At 53.4% G+C, this 26,121-nt stretch overlaps 1 protein-coding gene across 1 annotated transcript; it reads right to left on the reverse strand.

Moving 5' to 3' along the window:
- Positions 1-4,179: 4,179 nt before the first annotated feature.
- EFTUD2 (elongation factor Tu GTP binding domain containing 2) lies at positions 4,180-25,847 on the reverse strand. The gene is made up of 28 exons (XM_061443262.1): positions 25,829-25,847; positions 25,519-25,624; positions 24,730-24,895; positions 24,158-24,236; positions 21,992-22,067; positions 21,227-21,292; positions 20,942-20,977; positions 20,038-20,128; positions 18,945-19,027; positions 18,286-18,452; positions 17,096-17,220; positions 15,405-15,468; positions 14,966-15,056; positions 14,479-14,614; positions 14,068-14,195; positions 12,889-13,082; positions 12,236-12,347; positions 11,882-12,022; positions 11,395-11,496; positions 10,761-10,843; positions 9,507-9,593; positions 9,102-9,228; positions 8,543-8,630; positions 7,951-8,069; positions 7,402-7,496; positions 6,413-6,566; positions 5,479-5,586; positions 4,180-4,454 (listed from the first exon to the last, which is right to left on the reverse strand). Exons 2-28 carry the CDS (start codon positions 25,621-25,623, stop codon positions 4,359-4,361), a joined length of 2,919 nt encoding a protein of 972 aa, XP_061299246.1. The 5' UTR covers position 25,624; positions 25,829-25,847; the 3' UTR covers positions 4,180-4,358.
- Between the last annotated feature and the right edge of the window lie 274 nt (positions 25,848-26,121).

The following is a 26,121-nucleotide window of genomic DNA, read 5'->3' on the forward strand; positions in this document are numbered from 1 at the left end:
GAAACCCCCCACTAAAAATAACCGTACAAACATGGCTTTTGTGACAATTCACGGGGATGGGTGAAAGCCGGAGCAAACACAGGCCGAAACTTCCCTGCCCTGAGAGCAGGGCTGGGTTCTTCTCCTCGGGCTCTGCGTTCAGATGAAGCCCTCAGAAAGGTCAAACCGCACAAGCCCCGCTGGCTCCAGACAGGGGTAACTCCGTGTTAGAACCGCTCATCCGGCCCGGCTGGCTCCGCAGGAGCTCCCCACCGACGGCACCGGTACCTGTTACTGGGCGCTGCTCCGCACCGCAGCACAAAGCGGGCTCTGCCACGTGCGGACACCGGGAAGCTCCGGACCGCCCGCGCCGTGCCCCAAAGCCGGGACGGGGCTTTGCTTTCCTTCCCTCCGGGATGAACGCCTTAGAAACGCCCGGCCCCGAACGCTGCCTGCGGCCAGCCCTGAGGGACGCGCGGGCCCCGTCGGGTTCCGGGGGCGCGGCCGCTACCTCGCAAGGGCGGCGGAGGAAGCGGCGGCTCCTCTGGGCCCCTCAGCACCGCTCGGACCTCCCCGGGTCGCTCCCCTCAGGCTCCCGCGGCTCGGCTCCGAGCGCCCCGCGCCCCTCACAGCGCCCGGCTCGGGCCCCTCGGGCTCCGCTCCCCTCAGACACCACAGCTCCGTCCCCCTCAGGGCCAGCCGGTTCCGCTCCCCTCCGCCCGCCGGGGCTCGCTCCCCTCCAGCCCTCAGCACCCCGGTGCCGGTGCCGGTGCCGGTGCCGGTGCCGGTGCCGGTCCCTGCCCCACTCACGCCGCCCTCTCTCGCGCTCCCGCTCTCAGTCTCCTCCGCGCCGGGGCCGCCGTAGCCCGGGCGGGGGGCGCTCGGCGCATGCGCGAAACCCCTCATGTCCACACACCAAACCCCCCCCCCCGCAGCCCACCCGCCACGTGCCGCCCGGCGCGCGCGCCCCCGCCAATGGGGGGGGGGGAGCTGTGCGCGGGAGGCCCCGCGCGCGGGAAACAGAAAGGGGGGGGGGGGGCGCATGGGGATGGGGAGGGGGGGGACCGGGATCGGGATGGGGACAGGGAGAGCAGGGGAAGGACAGGGGGAGGGGGACAGGGGCGGGGTGGGCATGGGGGCATCAGGAGCAGGATGGGGACAGGGACACCGGGAGCGGGATGGGACAGGGACACTGGGAGTGGGGCTGCAGGGAGGTCACCAGGAGCAAGACGGGGACAGGGACACCGGGAGAGGGGCTGCAGGCAGGACACCGGGAGCAGGATGGGGACAGGGACACCAGGAGTGGGGCTGCAGGTAGGTCACCAGGAGCAGGATAGGGACAGGGACACCGGGAGAGGGATGGGGACAGGGACACCGGGAGCAGGATGGGGACAGGGACACCGGGAGAGGGATGGGGACAGGGACACCGGGAGTGGGATGGGGACAGGGACACCGGGAGCAGGATGGGGACAGGGACACCGGGAGCGGGATGGGACAGGGACACCGGGAGCAGGATGGGGACAGGGACACCAGGAGTGGGGCTGCAGGCAGGTCACAAGGAGCAGGATGGGGACAGGGACACCGGGAGCGGGATGGGGACAGGGACACCGGGAGCAGGATGGGGACAGGGACACCGGGAGCGGGATGGGACAGGGACACCGGGAGCAGGATGGGGACAGGGACACCAGGAGTGGGGCTGCAGGCAGGTCACAAGGAGCAGGATGGGGACAGGGACACCGGGAGCGGGATGGGGACAGGGACACCGGGAGCAGGATGGGGACAGGGACACCGGGAGCGGGATGGGGACAGGGACACGGGGAGCGGGATGGGGACAGGGACTCCGGGAGCTGGTTGCTCAGGGAAGCACATCAAGTCACTGGGGACTGCCTGAGGGGTCCGTTCAGCATTGCTCACTGCGGAGGGGTCTTTCAGCCCCTTGGTCCGTGGCAGTGCTGAGCCCTGATGAACTCGTGCCAAGGATGGAGTCCCCGGCACCCGCAGCCCCAGGGAGCAGCTCTGCCTGCCGCCGTGCCTCAGTTTACCTGCTCCACAGCCCCAGTCCCTAGGGCACCCTGCACAGCTCCCTTTGGGGGGGGGGTGAAGGGAGAAGGGTGTGGAGTGGTGTTCCAGCTGGAAAAGGGGTAAGGGTCAGGGTCCGGCTATGCACGGCCCCTATTCCCAGGGAAGAACCATTTCCATGGAAAATTCCCATCCCGTGCACACGGGGCCAGGCTTTCAGCCACAAGAGCTCGAGCAGCCGCTCGGGCCCCACTGCGGGTCAGTGTTTTCCAGAGGCTGGGAACAGCCGGCGTGAGAACCGGCTCCTTCCCACGCCAGCCCAGGCCGTATCCTGCCACCCTTCCTGGGATGATGCTCGAATCCATAGGGACCCATCGGACATCACAGCCCCCTAGTTCTGTCCATCAGAGGGCAGGGATGACCAGCACCAATGCCCATCAGCGTACAGGTGTCTCCATAGGAACTTCCAGCCCTATTATCCAGCTCTGGAGAGCCCAGGGTTGGGAATGGAGCCATCCCGGGGAGGAATGATGGATGTCTCCTTCCTGGGACAAACCCCTTGCTCCAATGGGACAAAGCAGCCAAACGCTTGGCTCCGGAGCCAGGGTCACATCCCTGGAGCCCTGGGACGTGCTGTGCAGCACCGAGCAAGCTGCCGGCCCCACAGGCACCCAGCCTGGTGCTTGGTGCACCACCCGGAGCTGGTGCAGCACCAGGGCCTGCCTGTCCTGCTCCCCAGGGACCCAGTTTACAGCCCAGCACCACTGGGAGGTGAAAAGCACCTCCAGCGAGGCCTGCGGAGGGGGGTGCAAGGTTGCATGGCAGGTCTGGGCTGCACAAAGCAGGGCTTGAATCCTGTTTTCCCCCAGGACAGAGGGGCAACATGCCACCGGCGAGGCCATGGTGCTGGTGTGGATGCAGGAGGTGATGGGGATACTCCCAGCCGGAAAGGCTGAGCCCAGAGCTAGAGCCGGAGCCCCCGGCAGCACTCACCCTCCTGCTGGGCAGAGGGGATGGGGCAGCTCACATGGGTGATGCTGTTATCCGCTGGCAGCAGCAGGAAGCCCTTCCCCATCCTGGTTTCCAGGCTCTGCTGGAAGCACCTACCTCCCCGCAGCATCCAGTTTCCGCAGAGACCCAGCACAAGGCAGGACACACATTCCTGGGGCTGCTTCCTTCCCCTGTGCCTACGTCAGCCCAGTGCCTCCCAGTTTCCACCAGCAACCAGGAAGTTTGGGGTGGCAGGGGGGGGTCCTTGGCTTTATCTTCTGCTCCCAGGGTGCTGCACACCCCCATGAGCTGCCTCAAGCCCCTCTGAGCACAGGGATGCTCTGGGGCAGGTTCCTGGAGGTGAGGCCTGAGCTGGACCAGGCTGCCAGGGGCAAATCCAGCACAAATGCCAGCAAGGAGGGGCCAATCGGGGGGGGGGCAGCAGCTCCAGCAGAGCCAAGCAGACAGAGCCCATAAATCCACCCAGGAGATGGAAACCAGCCCTGGTTTCCCAGCATGTGGTCTGGAGCAGACCCAGGGCAGAGGCTGGAGCTGGGGCAGGACAGAGGGAGCACTAAAACCCCTTTGGAGCACAAGCAGCTGCTGGGATACCTGAAAGCACAGCAGGAGAAATGAGACCTAGCAAGAAAGGAAGAAAACCTTAGTGTGGGACACGACTATCCAGGGCTGGTCAGTCAGCTACATGCAGGAGTGGGATGGCTGGGGGACAGGGGACCTCGAGGACAGTGTGAGCTCTAAGCACCAGTGAAGGCAGAGCTTCTCCAGTGCTCTGGGTACAATAAGACTAAGCCCCACCTGGAAACTTGTATCAAATGTTTACAAGGGTTCAAAAGGGGTACAAAAAGGTAAAAGCCACATTTGCTGCTTCTCCTGGACAGCTGGTAAAGCCCTCCCACCACCAGCATCTCCCACCTCCCTCAGCTGCCTAAAGACATGTTTCGTACAAGGCAAAACTGTTCCCCTGGGAGCCAGGAGAGGGTTAAGAGCAAGCTCTATTGCTTGACTCATGTTTACACTCCTTAGGAATCCTGACATCACATTCTCACTGCTTTGCTGCAGCCAGGGATAACCCTTGTGCCTGGAGAGAGCCCACTCAAAGGGAAAACCTCACTGGAAGCCACAATGGCTGAAGACTAACGACACTAAAACCAGCAGTGCTCTGGGCTGTATGGAGCAGGCACAGTCCAGGAATGCCCAAGGAGACTTCTACAGCCATGAAAGAGTGACCTGAGGAGAGGTTCTCTGTGTGCCCAGAGCATCCAGGAGCCAGGGCTGGACGAGCAGGGATGGGGAAGGACAGACAGACGCCTGCCAGGTCTCAGGTCAGCCTTCACGCTGCAGTGGAACGTTCACATGGGGTAGTTGAGAACGACGTCCTGCTTGGCCAGCTCCAGCAACATGGGGTCGTCGAAGAACTTGCTGATGCTCACGTCCTCACTCAAGCCCTGCAGGGGAACCACAAAGCCAGAGGTGAACCCCCCCCTGCAGTCCTGATCCAGCCCTGGGGCAGCAGCACAAGAGGGACGTGGAGCTGTTGTATGAGTCCAGAGGAGGCCATGGGGATGCAGCGAGGGCTGGAGCAGCTCTGCTCTGGAGCCAGGCTGAGAGAGCTGGGCTGTGGCAGCCTGGAGAAGAGAAGGCTCCTGAAGGGGAGACCTGAGAGCAGCTCCAGTGCCTGAAGGGGCTGCAGCAAAGCTGGAGAGGGGCTTGGGACAAGGGATGTAGGGACAGGCCAAGGGGAATGGCTTTAATCTGCCAGAGGGGAGACTGAGATGAGCTCAATGAAAGTGAAAGCTGTCCCTGCCCATGGCAGGGGGTTGGAACTGGGGGAGTTTTAAGGTCCCTTCCAACCCAAACCATTCCATGATTCCTCTGGCAGCCAGCACTCATCCAGGCATCACAGCAGATTCCACCCATAGCCCTGTTGTCCCACAGCAAGATAAATTTTCAAGCTCCAGAGAAAGCAGGAGAATGTGCAAGGCACGAGGCACTCCTCAGCAGCTTGAAGACATCCCATTGCCTCTCAGGAAGCTACAGACATGTGGTTGCTGCTGAGCATATCCAGCAGTTCACTGCTCTCCCAAAGGGGAGCCTGATTCCTTTCACCCTGCGGTCCCAGGAGCTCCTCCAACCCCCCAAGTCCAGCTCACTAAATCAGCACAGAAACTGGTTGCTGCTTTTCCTGCAGGATAAACGGGCTAAATGAGGCCATGGAGGGATCAGAGCAGGGAACAGGGCTCAGTGATGCTGCAGCATCCCACTTTGCCTGGAGCTGCTGCCAGATGAGTGGTTTCTGGGATCACCACAGGCACCAACAGGCAGCACTGGGGATCAAGAGCAAGAGAAGAGACACAAATGACATCGGTCCACTACAGGAACAGAGAGGAGGCCCCAGGGACAACACTGCAACAGTTCAGCTGCTGGGCTGGATGGACAGAGGGACACCACAGGGATTCCTCCCACACCTACCTTCCTGCGCCTGGTCTTGATCATGAACTCTCTGGCCAGATGTGGGGCTGGCTGGGGCTCCAGGGGTCGGATGACAATGCTCTTGTCCAAGGGGTCACCAGGCACAATCTGTAACAGGGCCGGGACATGAGAGTGATGCCAGGGGCTGGTTTAGCTTCCTGGAGAACCTGAACTGCAACAGGAAGCAGCCAAGGGCTCTGTGGACACCCCAAGCCTTGGCACTCCAGCCCCATCTGTTCTCCTGGCACAGAAAAGCTGTCACATCACTTGTGGTGAGCAGTCCCTGAACAGTGTTGACAGACCTCTGAGATCCTGCTAACCAGAGCCCCCAGTCAGCACATCCCTCTCTACAAAGCATGTTTATTCTCCTCAGAGCTAAGCCTCAGGCTTTTATATCTTGACCTTTAAGCCAGCTCTTGGGGCTCAGATGGCTGCTGCTGCTCTCACCTGCCTGTACCACAGTAGCTGTGCAGCTCACACTGGTAGCTCCCACGCAACCTCATCTGCCCCAGAGTGGTCAGCAGACAGTATTTTGTCCCAAACCCCGTTTTGCATAGTTTTAAAAAGCTTTCTCTGAGAGGCAAAGTGTGACAACCCATGGCTTGCAGAGCACTGAATGCACCCAAACAGGTTCCCTTCTTCCAGATGAAGACATCCTCTCTCCAGGCACTACAGGACCCTCACACCCAGCAAGCAGCAGCATTCAGCACTTCCTTACTAGGGCAAAGGGTGATGTGACATGGAACAAAGCCATTGATTCCTGGTAGACACTTAACAGCTGGTGTACAAAGCCTCCCCAGCTTGGGACCCATTTGAGGATGTTTTCCAGAGTACTGCCTGCATGAGCTGTGGTACTGAGCTCTACTGAGAGCACCTACCTGGTTCCTGGTCCTACCATGTCCCACTTCCCCATCGCACCAGGATATGGACTCACCTGCCAGTGGTGGAAGACAGAGAGCGAGAAGGCTTGTCCCTGCGTGTGGGTCCTCAAGTCTGTCTCAAACCCAAATGAATCAATGGCTGGGATGAAGGCTTTGATGGTGTAGAGAGGAGAGCCCGGGATGGGAGCATCTTGCGTCACGTGGCCTCTGCCAACACATCACAAAGATCAGTCTTCCTACATGTCATAGAATCCCAGCCTGGTTTGAGTTGGAAGGGACCTTAAAGCCCATCCAGCTCCAACCCCTGCCACGGGCAGGGACCCCTTCCACTGGAGCAGCTTGCTCCAAGCCCCTGTGTCCAACCTGGCCTTCAACACTGCCAGGGATGGGGCAGCCACAGCTTCTCTGGGCACCCTGTGCCAGTGCCTCAGCACCCTCACAGGGAAGAGCTTCTGCCTAAGAGCTCATCTCAGTCTCCCCTCTGGCAGGTTAAAGCCATTCCCCTTGGCCTGTCCCTACAGGCCCTTGTCCCAAGTCCCTCTCCAGGTTTCCTGTAGCCCCCTTAGGAACTGGAGCTGCTCTAAGGTCTCCCCTTCAGGAGCCTTCTCTTGTCCAGGCTGCCCCAGCCCAGCTCTCTCAGCCTGGCTCCAGAGCAGAGCTGCTCCAGCCCTCACAGCATCTCCATGGCCTCCTCTAGACCTGCTCAAGCAGGTCCACATTTTTCTCATGCTGGAGGCTCCAGAGCTGCACACAGTACTCCAGGTAGGGTCTCATACCCCTTTATACGTTCTCTTCTCTGACGCTCAGGAAGAACGAGGCACAAACTAAAGGCAGGATGTGATCCTGGACATTCCCTCGCCACACAGCACAGGGGCTGGGATCAGCCAAGGAAGCTTTCAGCTGTCACGTTGTACAGATTTCACCCTCTCCCCTTTCTTTACAAGCAGTGCTAGGACTGTGATCATCTCTAGCAACCCAAATCCCAAGCGAGCAGTTGCTGCTGTGCAATACAAGGTGATGGTGGGTGGTCAGAGCAGCTCACCTCCGCCGGGCCAGGACCGTGTACACTGCAGACACGCAGTCAGCAGGAGCCTGCACCTCCACGAAGTAGTAGGGCTCCATCAAGCGAGGGGTAGCCTGTGAGGAGAAAGGGACACAAGACACTGAGCCTCCAGCAGCACCAACACAACTTGGTTCGAAGAGTCAGGGACTGGCACGCTTTGGTGAAATGCAGCACCTGACTGGGATGGAAGGGTTCCTGCTGCCCCATGGCTACCAACACTGAAAGGAGCTTTTCCCCTGGCCATGAGTCATATGCTTCCCTCTTCCTCACGCCCACCCTTCCCAGCAAGCCAAACTGTAGCAAAAAGGGGAGACAGAGCAGATGCACACAAGTTTCCAGCCAGACTGGAACGTGATCACTTGTAAAACCCGTCTGGCAGCCCACAGGGGAGCTGGAAACGTTAATGGATGAATGAGTCAGCCTACACTGACATCCTTGGGGCAGACCGTGCAGCACACACGCAGCCCACTCTCCTTGGTGCTGGCACAGAGCAAGGGTCAGTCTTTGTCCTCCCAGAGCAGTGCTCACCATCAGGAAAGCAGAATACACCACTCTGCGGGCCGTGGGGATGATCTGTCCTCCGCCCCGGTGCAGCGGCTCCTGAGCAATCACTGCATCCAGGATCTTGAACTTCACATTGCGGATCACTGAGGAAGGGCAGAAAAGAGAGCAAGTGACCCCAGGGGAATGCTCTCTGCACAGAACACACATCCCCAGAGAGCCTGAGCACACAGCGAACACCCAAACACCTACAGCTACTGGAAGAAGTTCTCCTACATTGAATTCCATCAGGGAACGCATGACCATGCCCTAACCCTGCATATGAGACACAAACAACTCAGCAGCAGATCTCTGCAGGGTGCTCAGCGGTCTGCACCTCAACTACACAAGTAGAGCCAAGCAGAGCTGCTTGTAGGCAGGCAGCAAGATGCCTGGGTGGCATCTGCAGCCAGGATGAAGGGATAAGTCCTCTTATCTCCCTCTTCAAGCACTCCCAGCTGTGATGTGAGAAGGGAGCTGGCCATTGCAGGACTGCACCAGCAAACTCACTCCAATGCTCAGATATGGAAGCATTTCATCAATCTTATTAGCTCCACTTCTCCACAGAAGGCTTACTTACATTCATCACAGAGAGGTCCTTCCCTCGTCCCCCACTGAAATCCCTGCACAATGCTGTCCTTCACAGAGCCCAGCAGCGACTTATCCACCTACAGAGACAGACAGACTGCTTCAGAGACAAGCCTGCATCACAACACAGTAACATACACACTGCAGTGCTCAAAAGCCAGTTCCTAGAAAAGCAGCCAGTTCCTAGAAGAGCAGCAATGTCTCCATATACCCCCGGTGTCCATCTCTCCCTCTCACAGCTCAGGAGCATTATCTTCAGAGTCTGGCATCTAGAGCTATAAATTAAGAATCCCTATTTTGGTAATGCTGGAACACGGACCAATTAGTTGCCAGTTTTGAGGACACTGACCCAAATAGTAACACCAGAATAGTAACAAGTGATTTCCTAGCCAAGGTAGGAGTATGGTGGAGAAAGTACAGCAGATGTGAGATCTGACAAAGCAATGAGCAATCCAGCTGCATTAGAACCTTGTTCTGGAAGGAGCAGTCACCTCTTGGCATCACAGAATAAATGTCTCACTGAAATTTACCCCCCTGCCTGCGTTTCTCACCTCTGAGGGCAGTGTATCATCTACCAGGATGTTTGGGCCAGTTGCATCTGGCCCAAAAGCCCAGATGGAACGGGCAGCCAGCAGATCCCAGTCATATTTGGTCTGGAAGAATTCACCCAGTTTCTTTCTGATGGAAGAAGAAAGGAAGAAACTTTAGGAAGCAGGTACCTGACCTGCACTCACAACATTACCACCCTGCTCCCCCCAGGCATAAAACAGTCTCAGCTTTTCACCTGGAACAACTCATTTGTTGGGGCAGGGATGCTCACCACTAGCTGGCAGCAGTATTGAACACAGGACCCCGGCCTATAGGCTGTGGACTCATACTGTGCACCTTGCAGATCCCAGCATTCCCTTTCCCCCACCCAGTGATTTGGATTCTTGCTCTCCCTGCATCAGTCATACCTGTTCCATGTTATCTGGACCACTTCATTTTCAATGTCCTCTGCGAGTCCCTTCTCCAGAGGCTCAGCAATCATTGTGATCTTGTTCCTGAGGAGGCAGACAGTTGCAATTAGTCTGCAGACTGATGGAAATGGGACTAACTGGCAGGACCTCAGGGACTGTGCACTGCCCTGAACACAGCTAGGGAGATGAAGCCATCCGTGTCCTTCTGCCTTGCTTGTAAAGACAGCCCATGTGCTTAACAACTCTTTGAAGTCCGTTCAACTCCAGAAGCAGACTGCTGAGGGACAGCGTGGCTCCATCCCACCTGCCAGATGTCCAGGCTGCAGAGGGAAGCCCATGGGCCAGGCAATAAGCCTCTAGGAAAGCCAGCATTCACTGTGTTTGACACATGGGATGTTGCCTTGGAGAACCCCATCAATGTGAGGAACCTGTTCCCAGAGCAGGTCATTCCACTATGCCCAACAGTTCAAAGACTGACCAAAGGCTGGAACTTTTCCATTCCCAGAAATGAGGTTGCCAACTATGGAGAGAGTGTATGGGAATAAGAGAGGGCAAGAAGAACCAGGAAGCACAGGGGAACACAGGAAAGCCATCTTCAGCACAGGATGGATCACGATTTCCCTGAGAATAAAGGTATTAAAATGCCCTGTGCTCCCAGATCTCCACCTTCCTACTCAGCCTGTGTGTTCCCTCCCAAGGCCTCCCTCCTTCAGTCATGTGAATCTCATAATGCATTGCTGGAGGAGGAAGATGAGACCAGGCTGTAAAGCTCCAGTGCACCACTGGAAAGGAACACATCCATTGCAAGATTAAGTATGAGAGGACAAAACTTTTGTCATGGAAGGTTTGGGGAGCTCCTGAAGGCTGCACTGGGCCCTTTGGCTCCTTCTCTAGGATCCTCCTAGTCTTTAGAACACCACAAAATTGCTGAGAAGGTGAGAAATGTAGGTAAAAGAAAGGAGGGTGCGGATCTGTCTCTATTACCTCCATTATGAGAGTTCCTACAAAGGATGTGGATCTGTCTCTATTGCCTCCATTGTGAGAGTTCCTGCTAAGCACAGAAACATCCCTAGGACACCAGTGTGTTACTGAGCTCAGCAGAGCTGCTGCAACAGAATGCTGTCAACTCAGGCACACGCCACTTGTCTGGACAAGAGCCATCAAGAACAGACCCCTTGGAGGGGACGAAGCCTGTCACCAGTGAACCCCTCCTGCCTTTCTCCCATGCCCAGCTCACCCACAGGCTCTTACTTCTTGTTGGGTGTCTCAGCAAAGCACTTGAGGGAGGATGTTTCCACCACTGTCTCACAGAACGTCACAACCGGATCGGCGACCTGGGATAACAGCAACAGGTTTGTAAGGGGTTCAAGAACTTTGTTTTTGAAGAGATTGTTTGAAAGCTTTGAACACCTACAAGAGAAAACTGGCTCCTCTGCCAAGTGTTTTACCCAGTGTCGTGTATGACCCACTGAGGCCTGCACAGGCAGCTTTACTAATTTCTTCATTCAAACAAGACAGCAACACTTAAGCCTAGTTCCAGGTATAAAATCATGGAATGGTTTGTGTTGGAAGAGATGTTAAAGCTCCTCCAGCTCCAACCCCTGCCACGGGCAGGGACCCCTTCCACTGGAGCAGCTTGCTCCAAGCCCCTGTGTCCAACCTGGCCTTGAACACTGCCAGGGATGGAGCAGCCACAGCTTCTCTGGGCACCCTGTGCCAGCGCCTCAGCACCCTCACAGGGAACAGCTTCTGCCTAAGAGCTCATCTCAGTCTCCCCTCTGGCAGGTTAAAGCCATTCCCCTTGGCCTGTCCCTGCAGGCCCTTGCCCAAAGCCCCTCTCCAGGTTCCTTGGAGGCCCCCTCAAGGTATTAAGGTATTTCCTCACCTTGATGTCAATCTCTGAATACATCTTCCGTAGATCGTGCATCACACAATCCAGGTAGAGCTCCCCTGTCCCCAGGATCACGTGCTCCCCAGACTCTTCCACCTGAAAGATGAGGGAGGTGTTCAACTGACAGCTCTCCTGCTCCCAGGCCCTTCCCTTCCCAGCTCCTACAGGAGCCTGAGGAAGCATCAGCCTTAAATAAATTGGTTAGGATCAGAGCATGCCAAGGAAAGCTCCCACAGCCCTTCCTAACTGCGAGCGCTGATGTGCTCTGCAGGAGGATGCTTCCTGGCACAGCAAGGTGTGTGTTTTCCCTGCTGGCTTTACAGTTTTCTGCTATTTCCACCTGATTTATGAAATCAACTGCACCAGCGTGAACAAAACCACACTACAAACAAAACAACCAACAGTGGAAAATGAGTTAAGATCAGCCCACGAGGCAGCCCACAGCATGGGCTGGAAACAGGCCCACATACACCACAAATACCTTCGTAGTAAGCGAGGGGTAACTCTTGTTGACTTTGCGGAGGCCATCCAACATTTTGGGCAGCTCTGAGGGGTTGACTGGCTCTACAGCTATTTTGATAACAGACGTGGTGTTGAACTTCAAAGGGCGGAAGATCTGAGCCTGAAATCAGGTAAGGACAAAGAGCTGAAGCTGCATCGTTAGGTGGTCACTGGAGTTAGAGACAACCTTGGAAGCTGTTGCCTTTCCCTTAGTGGCTCTTGAACCTTGGCACCTCAGCAGATGTTTCTCTAACCTCACACCTTGAGTTTTTGGGATGCATTCTATCCCCTTGGCTCCCTGTATGGCTGAGGGATACCAGCTATGCACAGTTACCTCCTCATTGCCCCGAGGCTCCGTGACAGTTGCAGTCTTCACTATGGGCTGATCCACTCCTTCTATCAGCACCCAGTTGCCAGCAGGAACCCGGTTTACCTCAATGTGATACCTGAAAAGCAGGAGAATGTAATAGAATGGTTTGGGTTGAAGGGACCTCAAAGCTCATCCAGTTCCAACCCCTGCCATGGGCAGGGACCCCTTCCACTGGAGCAGCTTGCTCCAAGCCCCTGTGTCCAACCTGGCCTTGAACACTGCCAGGGATGGGGCAGCCACAGCTTCTCTGGGCACCCTGTGCCAGCGCCTCAGCACCCTCACAGGGAAGAGCTTCTGCCTAAGAGCTCATCTCAGTCTCCCCTCTGGCAGGTTCAAGCCATTCCCCTTGGCCTGTCCCTACATCCCTTGTCCCAAGCCCCTCTCCAGCTTTCCTGCAGCCCCTTTAGGCACTGGAGCTGCTCTCAGGTCTCCCCTTCAGGAGCCTTCTGTTCTCCAGGCTGCCCCAGCCCAGTTCTCTCAGCCTGGCTCCAGAGCAGAGCTGCTCCAGCACCCCTGCAGTTCCAGGCCCCTTCCAGCACTGTCTCCCTCTGTGTCCCTGGCAGCAACCACTCCAGGTGACTTCTCTCCCAAACAAGCACTGCCATAGCTTTCCATACCTTGCCACTGAGATCCAGAGGCGTCCGACAGTGCAGATCTGGGAATCCTCCTCGTCTTCCAGGGTATAGTTTTCCCCAAGGACCTTCACAGGCTGCCCAGCGTGGATGGTACCACTGAGCACTCTGCCAAAGGCGTGGAACTGAACGCCATCATCTGTGCTGTACATTTTCGTGGTGTGACACATCAGTGGACCCTTCCCATGACAGAGAAAGACAGAAATAAGCCTCTTTCAAAATGCAGTCAAGAAACAGACACAGACCTGGCAGGACTCATGGATACAAAGGGATTAATGGGCTGGAATTTAGCAACATTACTTTTGACTTGCCAAGTCCTTCATTTCCTTCCCCTGGAAGTCCTACATCTCCTTGCCCTGTGTGGAGACCCCTAAAACAACTTCAGTGGCTTTTTCTGGAGCTTTCCCTCCTCATGTGAAGCAGTGAATAGTGGTTAGGACAAGGCCATGAGGAGGAACGGCATCTCCTGGCCTGCAAACCAGCTCAGGGCAGAGCACGTGAGCCTCCACAGTTCACAGCTTTCAGTCCCATAAGGTCCCTCCACCCCTGGTGATCTGGTTGCGAGTCACCACAGTATAATTTTATCACAACTCGTTAAAATGAGAGATTTGTTTTCTCTCCAAACACCAGAGCAAAAGTCCTGGGCAAACTCCTCCCTTCCCTAAGCTGCTGCCTGGCGTTGGTGGCTCTAGACAACTCGGAATGACAGCTCAGTACAAGCTGTTTGAGGAGGAAGGTTTCTGCAAGGCTCTGATAGGAAAGGTGCTGACTAACTAATTCAGGGTTATTTTTATCAGTGTAATTCAGATGAGTTCCCTCAGAGTTTGGAGACCCACTCAAACTTCAAGGAAAAGGGACAAAAAGGCAACAAAAGGACACAAAATCACCCCGCAGCTCCCACGTGCCCCAACGTCCTGACCTAGCCCTATTCTCCTCTGAGCACTGCCAAACAATTCTCCCTCTCCAGGCCTGCCCCGGCAGGCGACTGAAGTTTCTCAGAGTGAAGAGATTTGCTTCCTTATCGGATGAGAGGTTTCACAATGCTGCCAGTCAAATGTGTGCAGATGGCTGCCTAGGAGGGCAGTGGCCCTGTTGAGGCAGTGAGAGCACACTTGGCCACATTTGCTTTTGCACCCTCCGAGCAAAGCAGAAGAGTTTCCTTACGTCAGGGTCACATTCACTCATGGCCTCCCCTAGATCCGAGTCGACGCCACCGGTGTAGGTGTGCTCGATCTTGGTCTTGGCTCCCACCTTTGGGGAGGGGATGTGCTGCACACACATGTCCACAAAGCCTGGAAGAGTAATACTGCATGAGGACAGGATTAAGCAGTGGAGAGAGAAAAAATGGCCTCCAGCCTACACAAGGCAAAGCCATTCTGACTGCAGCGCACCCACAGCCAAGGGGAAGATGTGAGCAGTGTCTCAAGCTGTCCTTTGGGCAAAGGGTTTACTATGTTATATCTGGACAGCCAAGAAGGGATCTGTGCAAGTGAGCACGCCATGGCTGTACTACAGCCCTTAACTGTGGTGCTGTGTGCTGGGAGGACTGTGGAGGGGAAACCAAAGAGCATTTACCTGTGAATTCCCCAAAGAACTTCTTGCAGACGAGCCGCAGGAGGGGCCGAATGTTCAGTTTCAATTCCTCCTTGGTCAGGTGGATGCCGAGTTCATCCAGAGTCCTGGGCAGGGTGGTGTCCACATCCCCCACCACCTGCAAGACACCAAGCACCACGCTCAGCTTTGCTGCAGGGGTCCAAGCCAACGGCTTTCAGGTGCAGCTTCACACCCCAGCAATCACCATCAGGGCTCTTGACCTGCTCTGGTTTAGAGCTCGCACAGAACTCACTGGCTGGTATTAGAGTGCACTAGAGAGAGCAAAGGTGGTTTGATTAACTGTGCAAATATAGGGCTATCTTTCCAAGCAGCAACTGCTAAGGAGTTGCTCACCATTGCTCTGCACCCCCAAACCCAATCTGTGAAGAACCCACTGCAGGCACTCCAGCAGCCAGCCCTCAGCTGCTCCCGTCTGAGACTGTGGGAGGCAGGATGAGCCACCACATACCTGAGCCAGGATCTTGTACAGGGGCTCCAGAATGAACTCCACAAAACTGCGCTGGGAACTGCTCGTTGGGGCCTTTTTAGTGAACTTGCGGCTGTTGGGAGAGCAAAGAGAGACCTGAGGAGCCTGCAAGCACCCCTACTGCAAGCACAACCTCTGCTCTTCCCACATTATCTTCCCCCTCCCAGTCCTCCTGGGAAGCTGTTTGGGCACAGGAGTCACGCTTACTCCAAATGAAGGCCAGAGGAGGATCTCTCCTCCTGCTTATGGGATTCAGCAGGACCACGTGGACCCACGCTAAGGAGGCCTGACTCAACCCTTCCCAGACACTTCTCTAGCATAGGCTGGAAGGGAGCTTGGGTGGTCACCTAGTCCACATCTGACATGGAAAGGAGGGGAAAACCCAGCCATAAACTAATAGATGTTTAAACAGGCTTCTTACGTCTTTGGGTTGAAGTAGATGTCACCCCAGAGCCGCTTTGCAAACTCCTGATAGTTGATATCTCCTAAAGGAAAAAAAGACAGAAGCCTCTCAGATGCATTTCTCTCACCTCGAAAATCTTTGTTTCTTGGCTTTCTTAAAACCCCTGCAGATTCGATTTAAGGGACCAGTGCTGATGAGTGACCACTTGGTCCCAGCTCTGAATATACGATTACTCCCTGACCTGGGGAGACCAAGCAGAGAGGTGAGCAGAGAGCAGTCCCCTGTGGATGGCACCAGCAGCCCAGGCACACTGTGGCTTCACAGACTCTCCTCTCAGGAAGATTTCCACTCTCTCAGTTACACACAAGGTGTGTGTGCAGGAGCCCAGGCACATCTGCTTCATTTCCCAAACATTAACACTGCACCCTGACGCTGGAGTGCCAAGGTGCTGGGGTTGCTTACAGCCCATCTGCCCCACAGGCTTATCACAAGCACTTTCTGCCTTGCTGAGCATCTCCAGGTTCTTTTCTCTTGTTCAGCTGATGCACTAAGCACACAGGCAAGTGCTGAAGGAACGCTGCAGTGCTTGGCTGTCACGGTGAATTTACAAATAATAAGACAGCAGTGACAATTTACAGCACTTCCCAAACAAGCTTTTGCTGTGGGCAGATGTGCAGCATAAGAAATTTCATGGTGGCTGCAGATTTGACAGTTAAACTGCTCTAACTCATGTGAGTTGAAGTGTGGTGGCTGCACATAAAATCCCTGCTCGCCACAACTGAATACTGACTTCAAGCACCCATTCAGCTTGTGTCTGCCCCACATGGATGACATCTCCTAGCGACTGTGCCTGCACCCTGCATCTTTATCAGTTCCCTAAAGGAATACCATCCTAGCAGGCATTGGGTTAATACTGTGATGCCCAGGGAGTTCATTTACTTCCCCAAGCTCATGAGGACACGTGATAATCCTGCCACATCAGTCCCTGACCCCTACAACTCCATCCTCCCTCAGGCTAACTTCTTTGCAAGAGCTGGGCCAGCTGCTTTACAACATCCTTCTTCCCCTGCTCATGGGGATCCTACAGATCACCCCAAACTCCCCAGCGTCAGACTTCAAAAACCTCTGCTGTACAGCTGGCTAATGCAAGCAAAAGGCCTGCTTTTACAAGTGGCAGATTGCCTTGAGTGGGCACCTGGGGAACAGCAAATTAAATCAAAGCCAGAAGAAGACAGCTTCTTAAAAAAGAAAGAGGGCAAGAGAGCAAAACCTTGTGGGCCAAGCATGTGCCTGGCTGCAGCTGAGTCCCACACTCTGGAGACCTGTGTGAAAAGGCAGGCAGAACTTAACTGCTTCACTACTGAGCTGTTGCAAGAAGGTGGCAAAAGCACAACACATCCACTTGCCTCCAACTGCCAAGACAGGACTTGGTTTTTATGCTTAAGATTATGTAAAAAATAGTGGCTTCTGAATCAAGAAACACTTCTCAGGAGAAACTATGCAGCTAAAACCACCCTGGAACTGTAGCTTTGCTGTTTACCACCCAGGCTTCAGATCTGCAGTAGTTCTCAACTCCTACAAATTTCAGAACACATATCCTGGCCTCACACGTGCAGTGAAAGCTGAAGCTAAATAGCTCAGAAAGCCTCAACAGAAAAGGTCAAGCAATGAGATGTTAAAAGTGTGCAAGGTTTCTGGATAATCCTCACCATATGTGTCTGCATAAATCTTTGCAAAAGATCCCAGCGTGAAGCAGATGCTGTACTGTGAACTGGAGAAACACACGTTCCCCAGAAGGGGAGACAGAACGAGGTTCTCATCCGTGGAATACATGCTGAGAGGAGACAGTTTTTAGAGACAAGGGGGAAAAAAAAAGAAACAAATCAATGTTATGAACCAAAGAAGACACTTAAATCCACTTCCCACACCAAACAGCAGTATGTGACAGGCAAGGAAGGGTTCTACATTGCCAAAGAGCATCTTAAAAGAGGCTGCGGCATGCTTGCCATCGGAATGTCAGAGTCAGTATCATTTTACGATGCTAACCTTCAAAAGATTCATGTGCACAAAAGAAATATCAGTGTGCAAAGAAACAGTTAAAGACCCAGAACATCAAAGTCAGCAGCACAAGTATTTTTTGACAGGTTGAGTTTTTCTTCCCCTAAAAGAAGGTCAACCAAGCAAGGGAAATGATAATGCAAGGCAATTAACATAGGGACAGAATTGATTCGTAACAGTTTGAATGAGTTCACAGGAGTGCTAGACAGGATAAATCACCCTGCTCCGAGCTGCTTGATGCCAGCAGCAATTGAACAGGGAGACATGCAAGTGAGCTCGTGTGGAAATTACACACTCGAAGGGGAGAATGCTGTTAAGGAAATCACCTGGATGCAGAAGAATCACAGGAATGATGCATTGCCCCTGCAAAAGCCAAAGATGTGCCTCTCTCCTCTGAGCAGGATCTTGCAAGGTTTGACCATAGCAGTATCATAGCCTCTCTTAGGGGTTGGGACAGCAAGTTCCTACTAGTTTTGTAACAAATGTGTAGGAGTTTTAAGACATCTCAACCTACAGTTTGGGATTCAGCCTGGACAATTTCAGTTTGAGACATCTGGGAGCACAGAAGATCCCTGCTCTGGTCATATGTCTGCTTTCCCTACTTTTTAATAAAGGAAAAAAAGAGCTGATCCTAAGAAGTTCGCCATGAAGAGCCAATCCTAATTCAATATATTGGTTGAGATGGATTTCCAATGCTCCCTCCTGCCCCGTTTTCTACAATTCAATGTATCAAGAGACAAACTCATTAGTTTTTAGGCACATAAAGGGCTCACAGAGCAAAGCACCTGCAACAGAACAGGGACAACAAGCACCAACAACGCATCATCCCAAACACCCCTACCTGATCAGCCCGTTAACCTCATCTACAATATGTCTGAGTTTGTAATAAGCATCTGTAGGGGGCAACTTCAGCTCCAGGATCAGTCGGTCTATCTTGTTGATGCACACAGTCACTGCCAGCCTTTCCTGCACAGCATGCTTGATCAGCCTCTCTGTGTTCAGCATCACCTGCAGGGAGTAAGAGCACAAACACCCCTGGTGAAAGCCCTCCACAAGATGCTATCTAGGGCGTGAGAGACAAAGCAGCGACCCTTACACACAGGGCTGTGAGTCTAGAAGAGTCGAAGCTCAGCCACCAGCAATCAGCTCATCACCCTGAAATTTAGAAGTAGGTGCTAACCCAACCAAATTCCTTGAATCCTACCCCTTGGACTTCCCTGATATAAATAACCCGTTCAATTTTAGGTATCATAGGGATAGAGATGCAAACAAGTTAGATAATCAGCCTGCAGGTCACACACATCACGTCAGCCCTGGACACTGAAGCCAGAGGCTTGACTGCCTGGTTTGGCTGGAAAACACTCTTGCTTCCCAAACCGTCCTCCAAAAACCCTTCAGCCCACAAAGCTGAACCCAGCCCAGGCCTTCATCCTCAGGCAGGAACAACGAGTTCAGTGGAACTGCTTCTGAAGTTCACCCCTAGGAAAACCTGGCACTCACCCCCTCAGCCGCATCAATGAAAAGCACGATGCCATCCGAGATACGAAGGCCAGCGGTCACCTCATCAGAGAAATTAACGTGACCTTCAAGAACACAAAAGAGTGGTGAGAAGCAGAGCAAGCCCTGGCACCAGCAGCACAGATGGTGGAAAGCCACCCTTCTGCTCTGCAGCTTGCTCTGGTCACTGGTATCCAGCAAGGCAGAAGACAGACGGCTTCCTCCTCAGACAGGGACCCGAGAGCGGCTGCCAAAGCTCTGGGTAGGGATCTGCTTCAGCTCTAATGCTATTTTTTGAGAATAACCACAACAACTTGTTTTAACAGGCACTTTTCCTCACATTTGCTCCTGTTTTTCTCACAACTCCGTGCAAGTACTTCAGGAAAAGGAGGAAGATTGCTTCTTACCAAAGAACAACAGATGCCTCTCCCTCCAGTCTCCTCCTGCTCTCTAACCTCCCTCATCTTGAGCTGTAACTCAACAGATGTGTCCCAAGACCCTCATTCCTAAAGTTTGGCCTTGGTTTCTTACCACAGAGCTGCAATTATGTCCCCCCAAAAGGAGCTTGCTAAAGGCCTGAGGGAACTTGACAAGAGTCTCACTGTGGGGCAACAGCATCTGAGAAAAGCACAGCCCCCACTGCATGGTGATACCTGGAAAATCCAGTTCTGTATGTGCTTCTTGTACACTTGAGTGAAACACATTTTCAGCCTCACTGGCCCTCAATTAGGCCAGCTACTCCTTACTGCTGGATGTGATTTCAGAATGAACTTAACTAAGGGCTCAGGACTAGGCTGGAATCATCTATAAAAAACACAAACCAACACATGGGTTTCCATGTTTCCATGGCATTCCATGAATCAGTGAGGTTTCAGGGTACGGATTCTTTCCAACGCTACACAATCCAACACAAAAGCTCTTTGAAGACCTTCATTAAGCATCACTGTACACGTTTTTACTGCTCTGCTCCTGTGCACAGCCCTACCCAGAGGACCAGAGAGGATTATTAATGACAAATCTGGATTCACATGGCCATGATCTGCTGCCTCCAGCTAAGTTCATCCCAAACCCAGGATTTTCAGGACTACCCAATCACCTGGAGTGTCAATGATGTTGAAGAGAAAAGACTTCCCTTTGGTGTCTGGCAGAACAATCGTCACTGGTGTGCTCTTGATCCCTACTCCCCTCTGAAAGACAGGAAACCAGGATTATCCATTAAAAGAAAGCAAAATGACCATGTAAAGATGCAAAAGATGACCAAGGGAAAATCAGAAACAATGGAAAGAAGGACATCCTGAGCACTGCAACTCACTCATCCATACTGGCGCAGACTGGTGAGCTGCCACTGCCCAATCCACCCCTGGTTCCAGCTGAAGAAGTACAATATGCAACACCAGAGACAGAATATGCATGCTTTTCTATGCTTTCACCCTTCTGCTGCTGCCAAGTTACTCCTCATGGAGTAAGATCTGATCACATAGAGTATGAAGTTGAACATTAGGATGAAGAGAAAATAAATGCTTCATAGGGCTGTTCTGGTCACGGCAATATTTAGCAAGTAGGGCAAAATAAGATTCCCATTCACACCCCAACACATGGAGTCAGAGCACCCAGCTAGGGGTTCCCATCAAAGGAAACCAAGGAGAAACATGTGTATTTGAAATCATCATTTTTGCCCTCATCCAGCACTGCTGTGAGCCCCTTCCACCTCTTCCTCTGGAAAGGGAATCCAAACGGGATAATTCTTCTATAGATCTTCAACACTACACAGGCTATCATCTCAGATAAATAAAATCATACGTGATGAGGGTTGCAGGAAATGGAAGAAAGTTGGACCAGGGAATCTCACTGAGGCAAACATCAATGAAGAAAATAATCAGAATGTGGAATGCACAAAAAGATGTTAAAATGGAAGATGGAACTGCCTTCAGCAAGTAACTGTGAGTTTAGCATGAGATAACTGGATAAAAATCACTGCCTGCTCTACAAGACTCACTCACCTCTTGCTCTGTGAACAATATATCAGTGTAGCAAAGCTGCAAAGACAAAACAAAAGTCAGAATATCACAAAGTGGTACCAAATATCAAGTTTGAAGCAGGACATAGTAACTCCTTAGACAGAGTTAAGATGGAAAGTGACAGATAGAATGAGGACTGAGCTCTGCCTGCCCAATCCTACGTTCTAATCACTAAACCACACGCTACCCACATACAGTCATGCTCCCACTGAATGTAAAAGCCAACCCACGTTCCTCAGGGCAGGAATACACCAAAAGCACACTTACATCCTGGTCGTAGCGCTTCCGGATTTCAGGGTGTGTCTGCTCTATCAGGCAGTCAACAAAACAAGTCTGGAAAGTATCAAGAGAAAGGAGGTGACCACATTCAGAGAGAGAAATACAAGCACAGTCCCACCCCTGTAGTAGCAGGACACAGAAAGCTGAGCATGTTGTTAGTTCCACATGGTTTTCTTTCATGAAAACCTTTGTGAAGGGCCACAGAGATGCTGCCAGGGCTGGAGCAGCTCTGCTCTGGAGCCAGGCTGAGAGAGCTGGGCTGGGGCAGCCTGGACAAGAGAAGGCTCCTGAAGGGGAGATCTTAGAGCAGCTCCAGTTCCTAAGGGGGCTGCAGGAAACCTGGAGAGGGGCTTGGGACAAGGGATGTAGGGACAGGCCAAGGGGAATGGCTTGAACCTGCCCGAGGGGAGACTGAGATGAGCTCTTAAGACAAAGCTCTTCCCTATGAGGGTGCTGAGGCGCTGGCACAGGGTGCCCAGAGAAGCTGTGGCTGCCCCATCCCTGGCAGTGTTCAAGGCCAGGTTGGACACAGGGGCTTGAAGCAAGCTGCTCTAGTGGAAGGTGTCCCTGCCCGTGGCAGGGATGAGCTTTAAGGTCCCTTCCAACCCAAACATTACTAAAACCTAGAAATAACTGTTAGCAAGAGGAGCAGACAGTCTGCTGCTGCAGGGAGTGAGAGGTCTAGAGCAAGACTTAAAGCAAGCAACACAGGGATCATTGCTATCACCGACCCAGGCTGGATGCCCACACTACCTTGCCGTGGTGAAGGTGCCCACACAGAGTCACATTTCGAATTAGCTCCGAGTTGTCCATCAGATCTGCCAGGAAACTGGAGGAATGAAACACAAAAGACTGTTAGAAGCTTCTGCTGCATCTAAGAAAAGCAGGTGCCATTTCAGCTACACTTTCTATCCAAGGTCCCCCCTGAATCCTCTCCAAACTTTCCTTCTGCCAGTGCCCTGCGGAGGAAGAATCCCACTTTCCAGATGGGGAGGACAAGAAAGTTGGAGTCCTAGACAGATGGCAGTGGGTGGGAGGATATAGAGCTGGTAAAACTGCCAGCAATGGAATATTATTGAGTATTTTTCTCCTCTTCTCGTCAGTATGGGAGCAAAAGTCACATCCATGTACTCGGATGATGAAATCTCTCCACTCAAGGAGTGGCAGGCCGTCAAGTAAATCACAGAGCTGGGTACCAAGCACCCCAGGGAGTTTTAAAAGGTAACCAGGGGCCTCCATAGACTATTAGTTCTGATTTTCAGGTCCTAAAACAGGGATGTTCTCAGGGACTCTAGGAAACAGTAATGGGATTTAAATCTCTTTAGAATCAGTTGCTTGTATCCTGTCCAACATATTACTGAGATCCCAAATTCCCAACTCCCCTAAAAAATAACTGGAAGCTACAAACATGGATCCAGTGCTATGGGTCTACAGGAAATAAAGGACTGTCAAATAATCTCATTTTATAAAGATTTAATTTTCCCTGATGTGGTTGACTTTTTAACATGCAAAATTTGGATTAAGAGCTAAAAAAAATGCAAAAATCAATAATAATACAAACTAAAATCTTGCTTATTGGTCTGAAAATAAGGCTAAATGGGAAATCAATACCAAGCTTGCAGGTTTCTGGCTAAGTCCCACAAGGAATTTCTCTTGGTGCCATCCTAACCATTTACATCAACAAACAGGAGGAATTCATTACAGATGGAATGAGCAGAGGACACAGGGATCACGAAAAGGGTGGCTGATGAAGAGTACAGGACATTGACCAAGAGCAAAATGAACTGCTTAAGGAAATAAGACCCAGCAGGCTCTTCAGTTCCTATCTGGCTATATCAAAGACCTCTTGGATAAACGAGCACAGCCATACTGACAGTATCAGGGAACAGCCCCAAGAAGCAGCCGTTCCATAAAGATCCCAGACATCCAAGTACCCAAGTGAGTGAATACAAACTCCAGTGAAATTCTGTTGCTGGAAAATAAAGGATCCTCACTAGGGAGGAAGAGGGACAGCTCCCGCTGGGGCCTGGCACACAGGGAGCTGCTGCTCACCCTGCATCCAGCTCTGGGATCTCCACTTGAATATGACAGTTAAAAGCTGGAACAGACTCTGACTAGCCACAAAGGGGCATGTGGAAAGAGGAGCTTATGAGACACTCACGCAGCTCAATCTGTTCATCCTCAAATAGAAGACAACGTATAGAAACACTATGTGAGGATACAGAGCCCCTCCACCCAGCGACAACAGACGTCGATGCTGAGCTTATATTTTTAATACAGGAAGTCAACAACAGGTTTTATTCCTTAACAAAGTTGGGTGAGATATTATATCCAGCAGCACGGAAATTCATAGAATCCCAGACTGGTTTGGGCTGGAAGGGAACTTAAAGTTCATCCAGTTCCAACCCCTGCCATGGGCAGGGACACCTTCCACTAGAGCAGGTTTCCTCCAGGATACATAGGAATTAATTTGAGACAGCAGGAGGCCAACGGTCACAGGGATCAACCTAAAATGCCCCAATCTGAGGTGTGCTACATACTGACCGTGTAAGTACTTCTTGAGCCAGTGAAGGAAATCTGCCTTCAGCAAAACTGCCCCACAAAGCTCTAGATCGGCTGCCAAGGTTAAGTTACATTCTACTTCAGAAAACCCTGCACTGTGCTGCATACTGTGAAGGGAAAATAACTGTCAAATGGTTCATCTGCTACTGCCTTCCACTTGGTTTTTGGTCAAAAACCTTGCAAATGGCTGCCCTCAGCTCTACTGTGCTATCAGTAAGAAACAAAACCAATGTCCCCTGCAATGTGCCTCCTCCACACAGCATGCATCACTCTGCCTCCCTCTGCCTTTGCCTGCAAGCAAGCAAGAGTGAGGGACCACAGCCACCGGCCACCCTTAAACCCCTCTCTGTTACTTACTCCATCTCATAGACAGTGACCGGTAACGTCTGTTCCATCAGAGAGAACTTTTTGGTTTTCACAGGTTTAATAATAGGCTCTGGAAACAAGAGGAAGAACAATGAACGCAGTTACCAGAGCTCCTGAACCCAGCTGGCTCAGAAACAGCCAGAGGGCAGAGGGACCCACACAGATACACAGTTTTCAAGCTGACAGATGCTCTTAGCTTTCCTAAATAAAAGCAGTTGTACCAGACGATCATCGCAGGACCCTGCCAACCAAACTGTTCTACTACAGAAGGAACAAATGAGATGACTTAAACACGTTTTCATTTCTTCTTCAAGATCTTGACAGGATCTGCTGAGTATCTGCTCTTTAAAACATTGTTTGGCATTTGTAATAATCCCAAGTGCCAAACCCTGCACGCCGCTGGACAAGCAGGAGTCGACATGCTCCTGGGGCTAAAGGGAATTTGAAAGGGGCATTAAAACCAGTGGGGAGAAGGGAAGGGAATATTAGTTCCTCTTTTCCAAGGATCCATCAAGAGTCTTCTCCTCCCTCCATACCCAACTTGCTGCTTCCACACCACTTACCAGTGAGAGGCTGCGTGTCTTCCTCTTGTACAATTGTCTCTACTTCGGGCCCATAGACCTCTTCAGCGGTGGGATAGTACTTCTTATCCTCATGCAGCACCACGTCCATCCCAGGGTGGTCCTCATCATGGTCCCCCATATCATCATCATCGTCATCATCATCGAGCTGCAACCAATGCTCACACTGAGCTGCTGCCTGCACCGAAGTGCTTTACAAACACCAGTCAGCCCAGAAGGCACAGGCTTGGTGTCATACAGTGAAAGAGAGCCACAACCCAGCCAGGGAACTTCTGCTGTCCTCCCTGCCCTTGCCACTCTCCTCTGGTGCCTGTGGAGCCTGCTCTGCCTTTAGCACTGCAGAACAGAGCTCCTGGCCACGCTGCTGCAGCACTGGCACTAAAGGCCTGAAGACCTCACTGAAGGGATGCAGAACCTCCAAAAGCCAAATACAGCTGGAGCTGCAGAAGCTCCCTGTTCTGTGTCTCCAACAGGAACTTTGTCTCTCCCGTTACCCCAGGAACAGGAGGGCAGCTTTTCCTGAATCCTTTACAAACCAACTCCACTCTCAGAATCGTGGAATAGTTGGGGTTGGAATGAACCTTCAAAGCTTACCTGTCCAACCCCCCTGTGATCTTTAACTAGATCCCTCTGGATCCTTAGGACTCAAACTCCACCACTGCAGGGCCAGGGCCCAGCATGCAGAGGGAATCACTGCCAGCTCAGGGAGCCCGCGGTGCTCGTCCCCTGCTCCCGTGGGCCGCTGCCCCTCGCCCCGTGCCCCCCGCTCACCTCATCCAGGTCCTTGGACTCCCGGCCCATCTCATCGTCGTCATCGTCCGAGTCCAGCTCGGGCCCGATGTAGTTCCCGAACTCGTCGTACAGATCCGTGTCCATGCTGCGGGCGGGAGGGGCTCAGGCAGGGCTCCGGCTCTGCCGCACGCACCCAGCGCTCCCTTCCCGCACCGGGCCGGCCCCGGCCCCGGCCCCGGCCCCGGCCCCGGCCCCGGCCCCGGCCCCGGCCCCGGCCCCGGCCCGCCGAGAGCCCTCCGCCTTCCCCGCTGCCCCTCCGGGCCTACCCCGGCCCCGGCCCCGCGCTCACCCTCCGCGTTGCCCTCGCCTCCGGCGCCGCCGACACCGCTGCGGAAGGCCCCAGGGCTGCCCGCGCCGCCGGTCACCAAGGAGCGCTCCGTGTCCTCCGTCAGCGACGCGCTCCGCGGGGGACGGGACGAAGCCGGGTCCGGTCTCGGCGGGGTCCCGGTGGCCGCGGGCCGGGGCGGCGGGGCCGGGTCTGTCGGGTGCGGTCGGGACCGGGTCCGTCAGGCGCGGTCGGGACAGCCCCGCGGGGGCCTCGGGTGCGCTGCCCTGTCGCTATGGCGACGGAAGGGGAGCCCG

Source organism: Pezoporus flaviventris, unplaced genomic scaffold (genome assembly GCF_033815535.1).
Source record: "Pezoporus flaviventris isolate CSIRO_AGI_PZ_B2104156 unplaced genomic scaffold, CSIRO_AGI_Pfla_v1 ptg000324l, whole genome shotgun sequence".
Taxonomy (NCBI): Eukaryota; Metazoa; Chordata; class Aves; order Psittaciformes; family Psittacidae; genus Pezoporus; species Pezoporus flaviventris.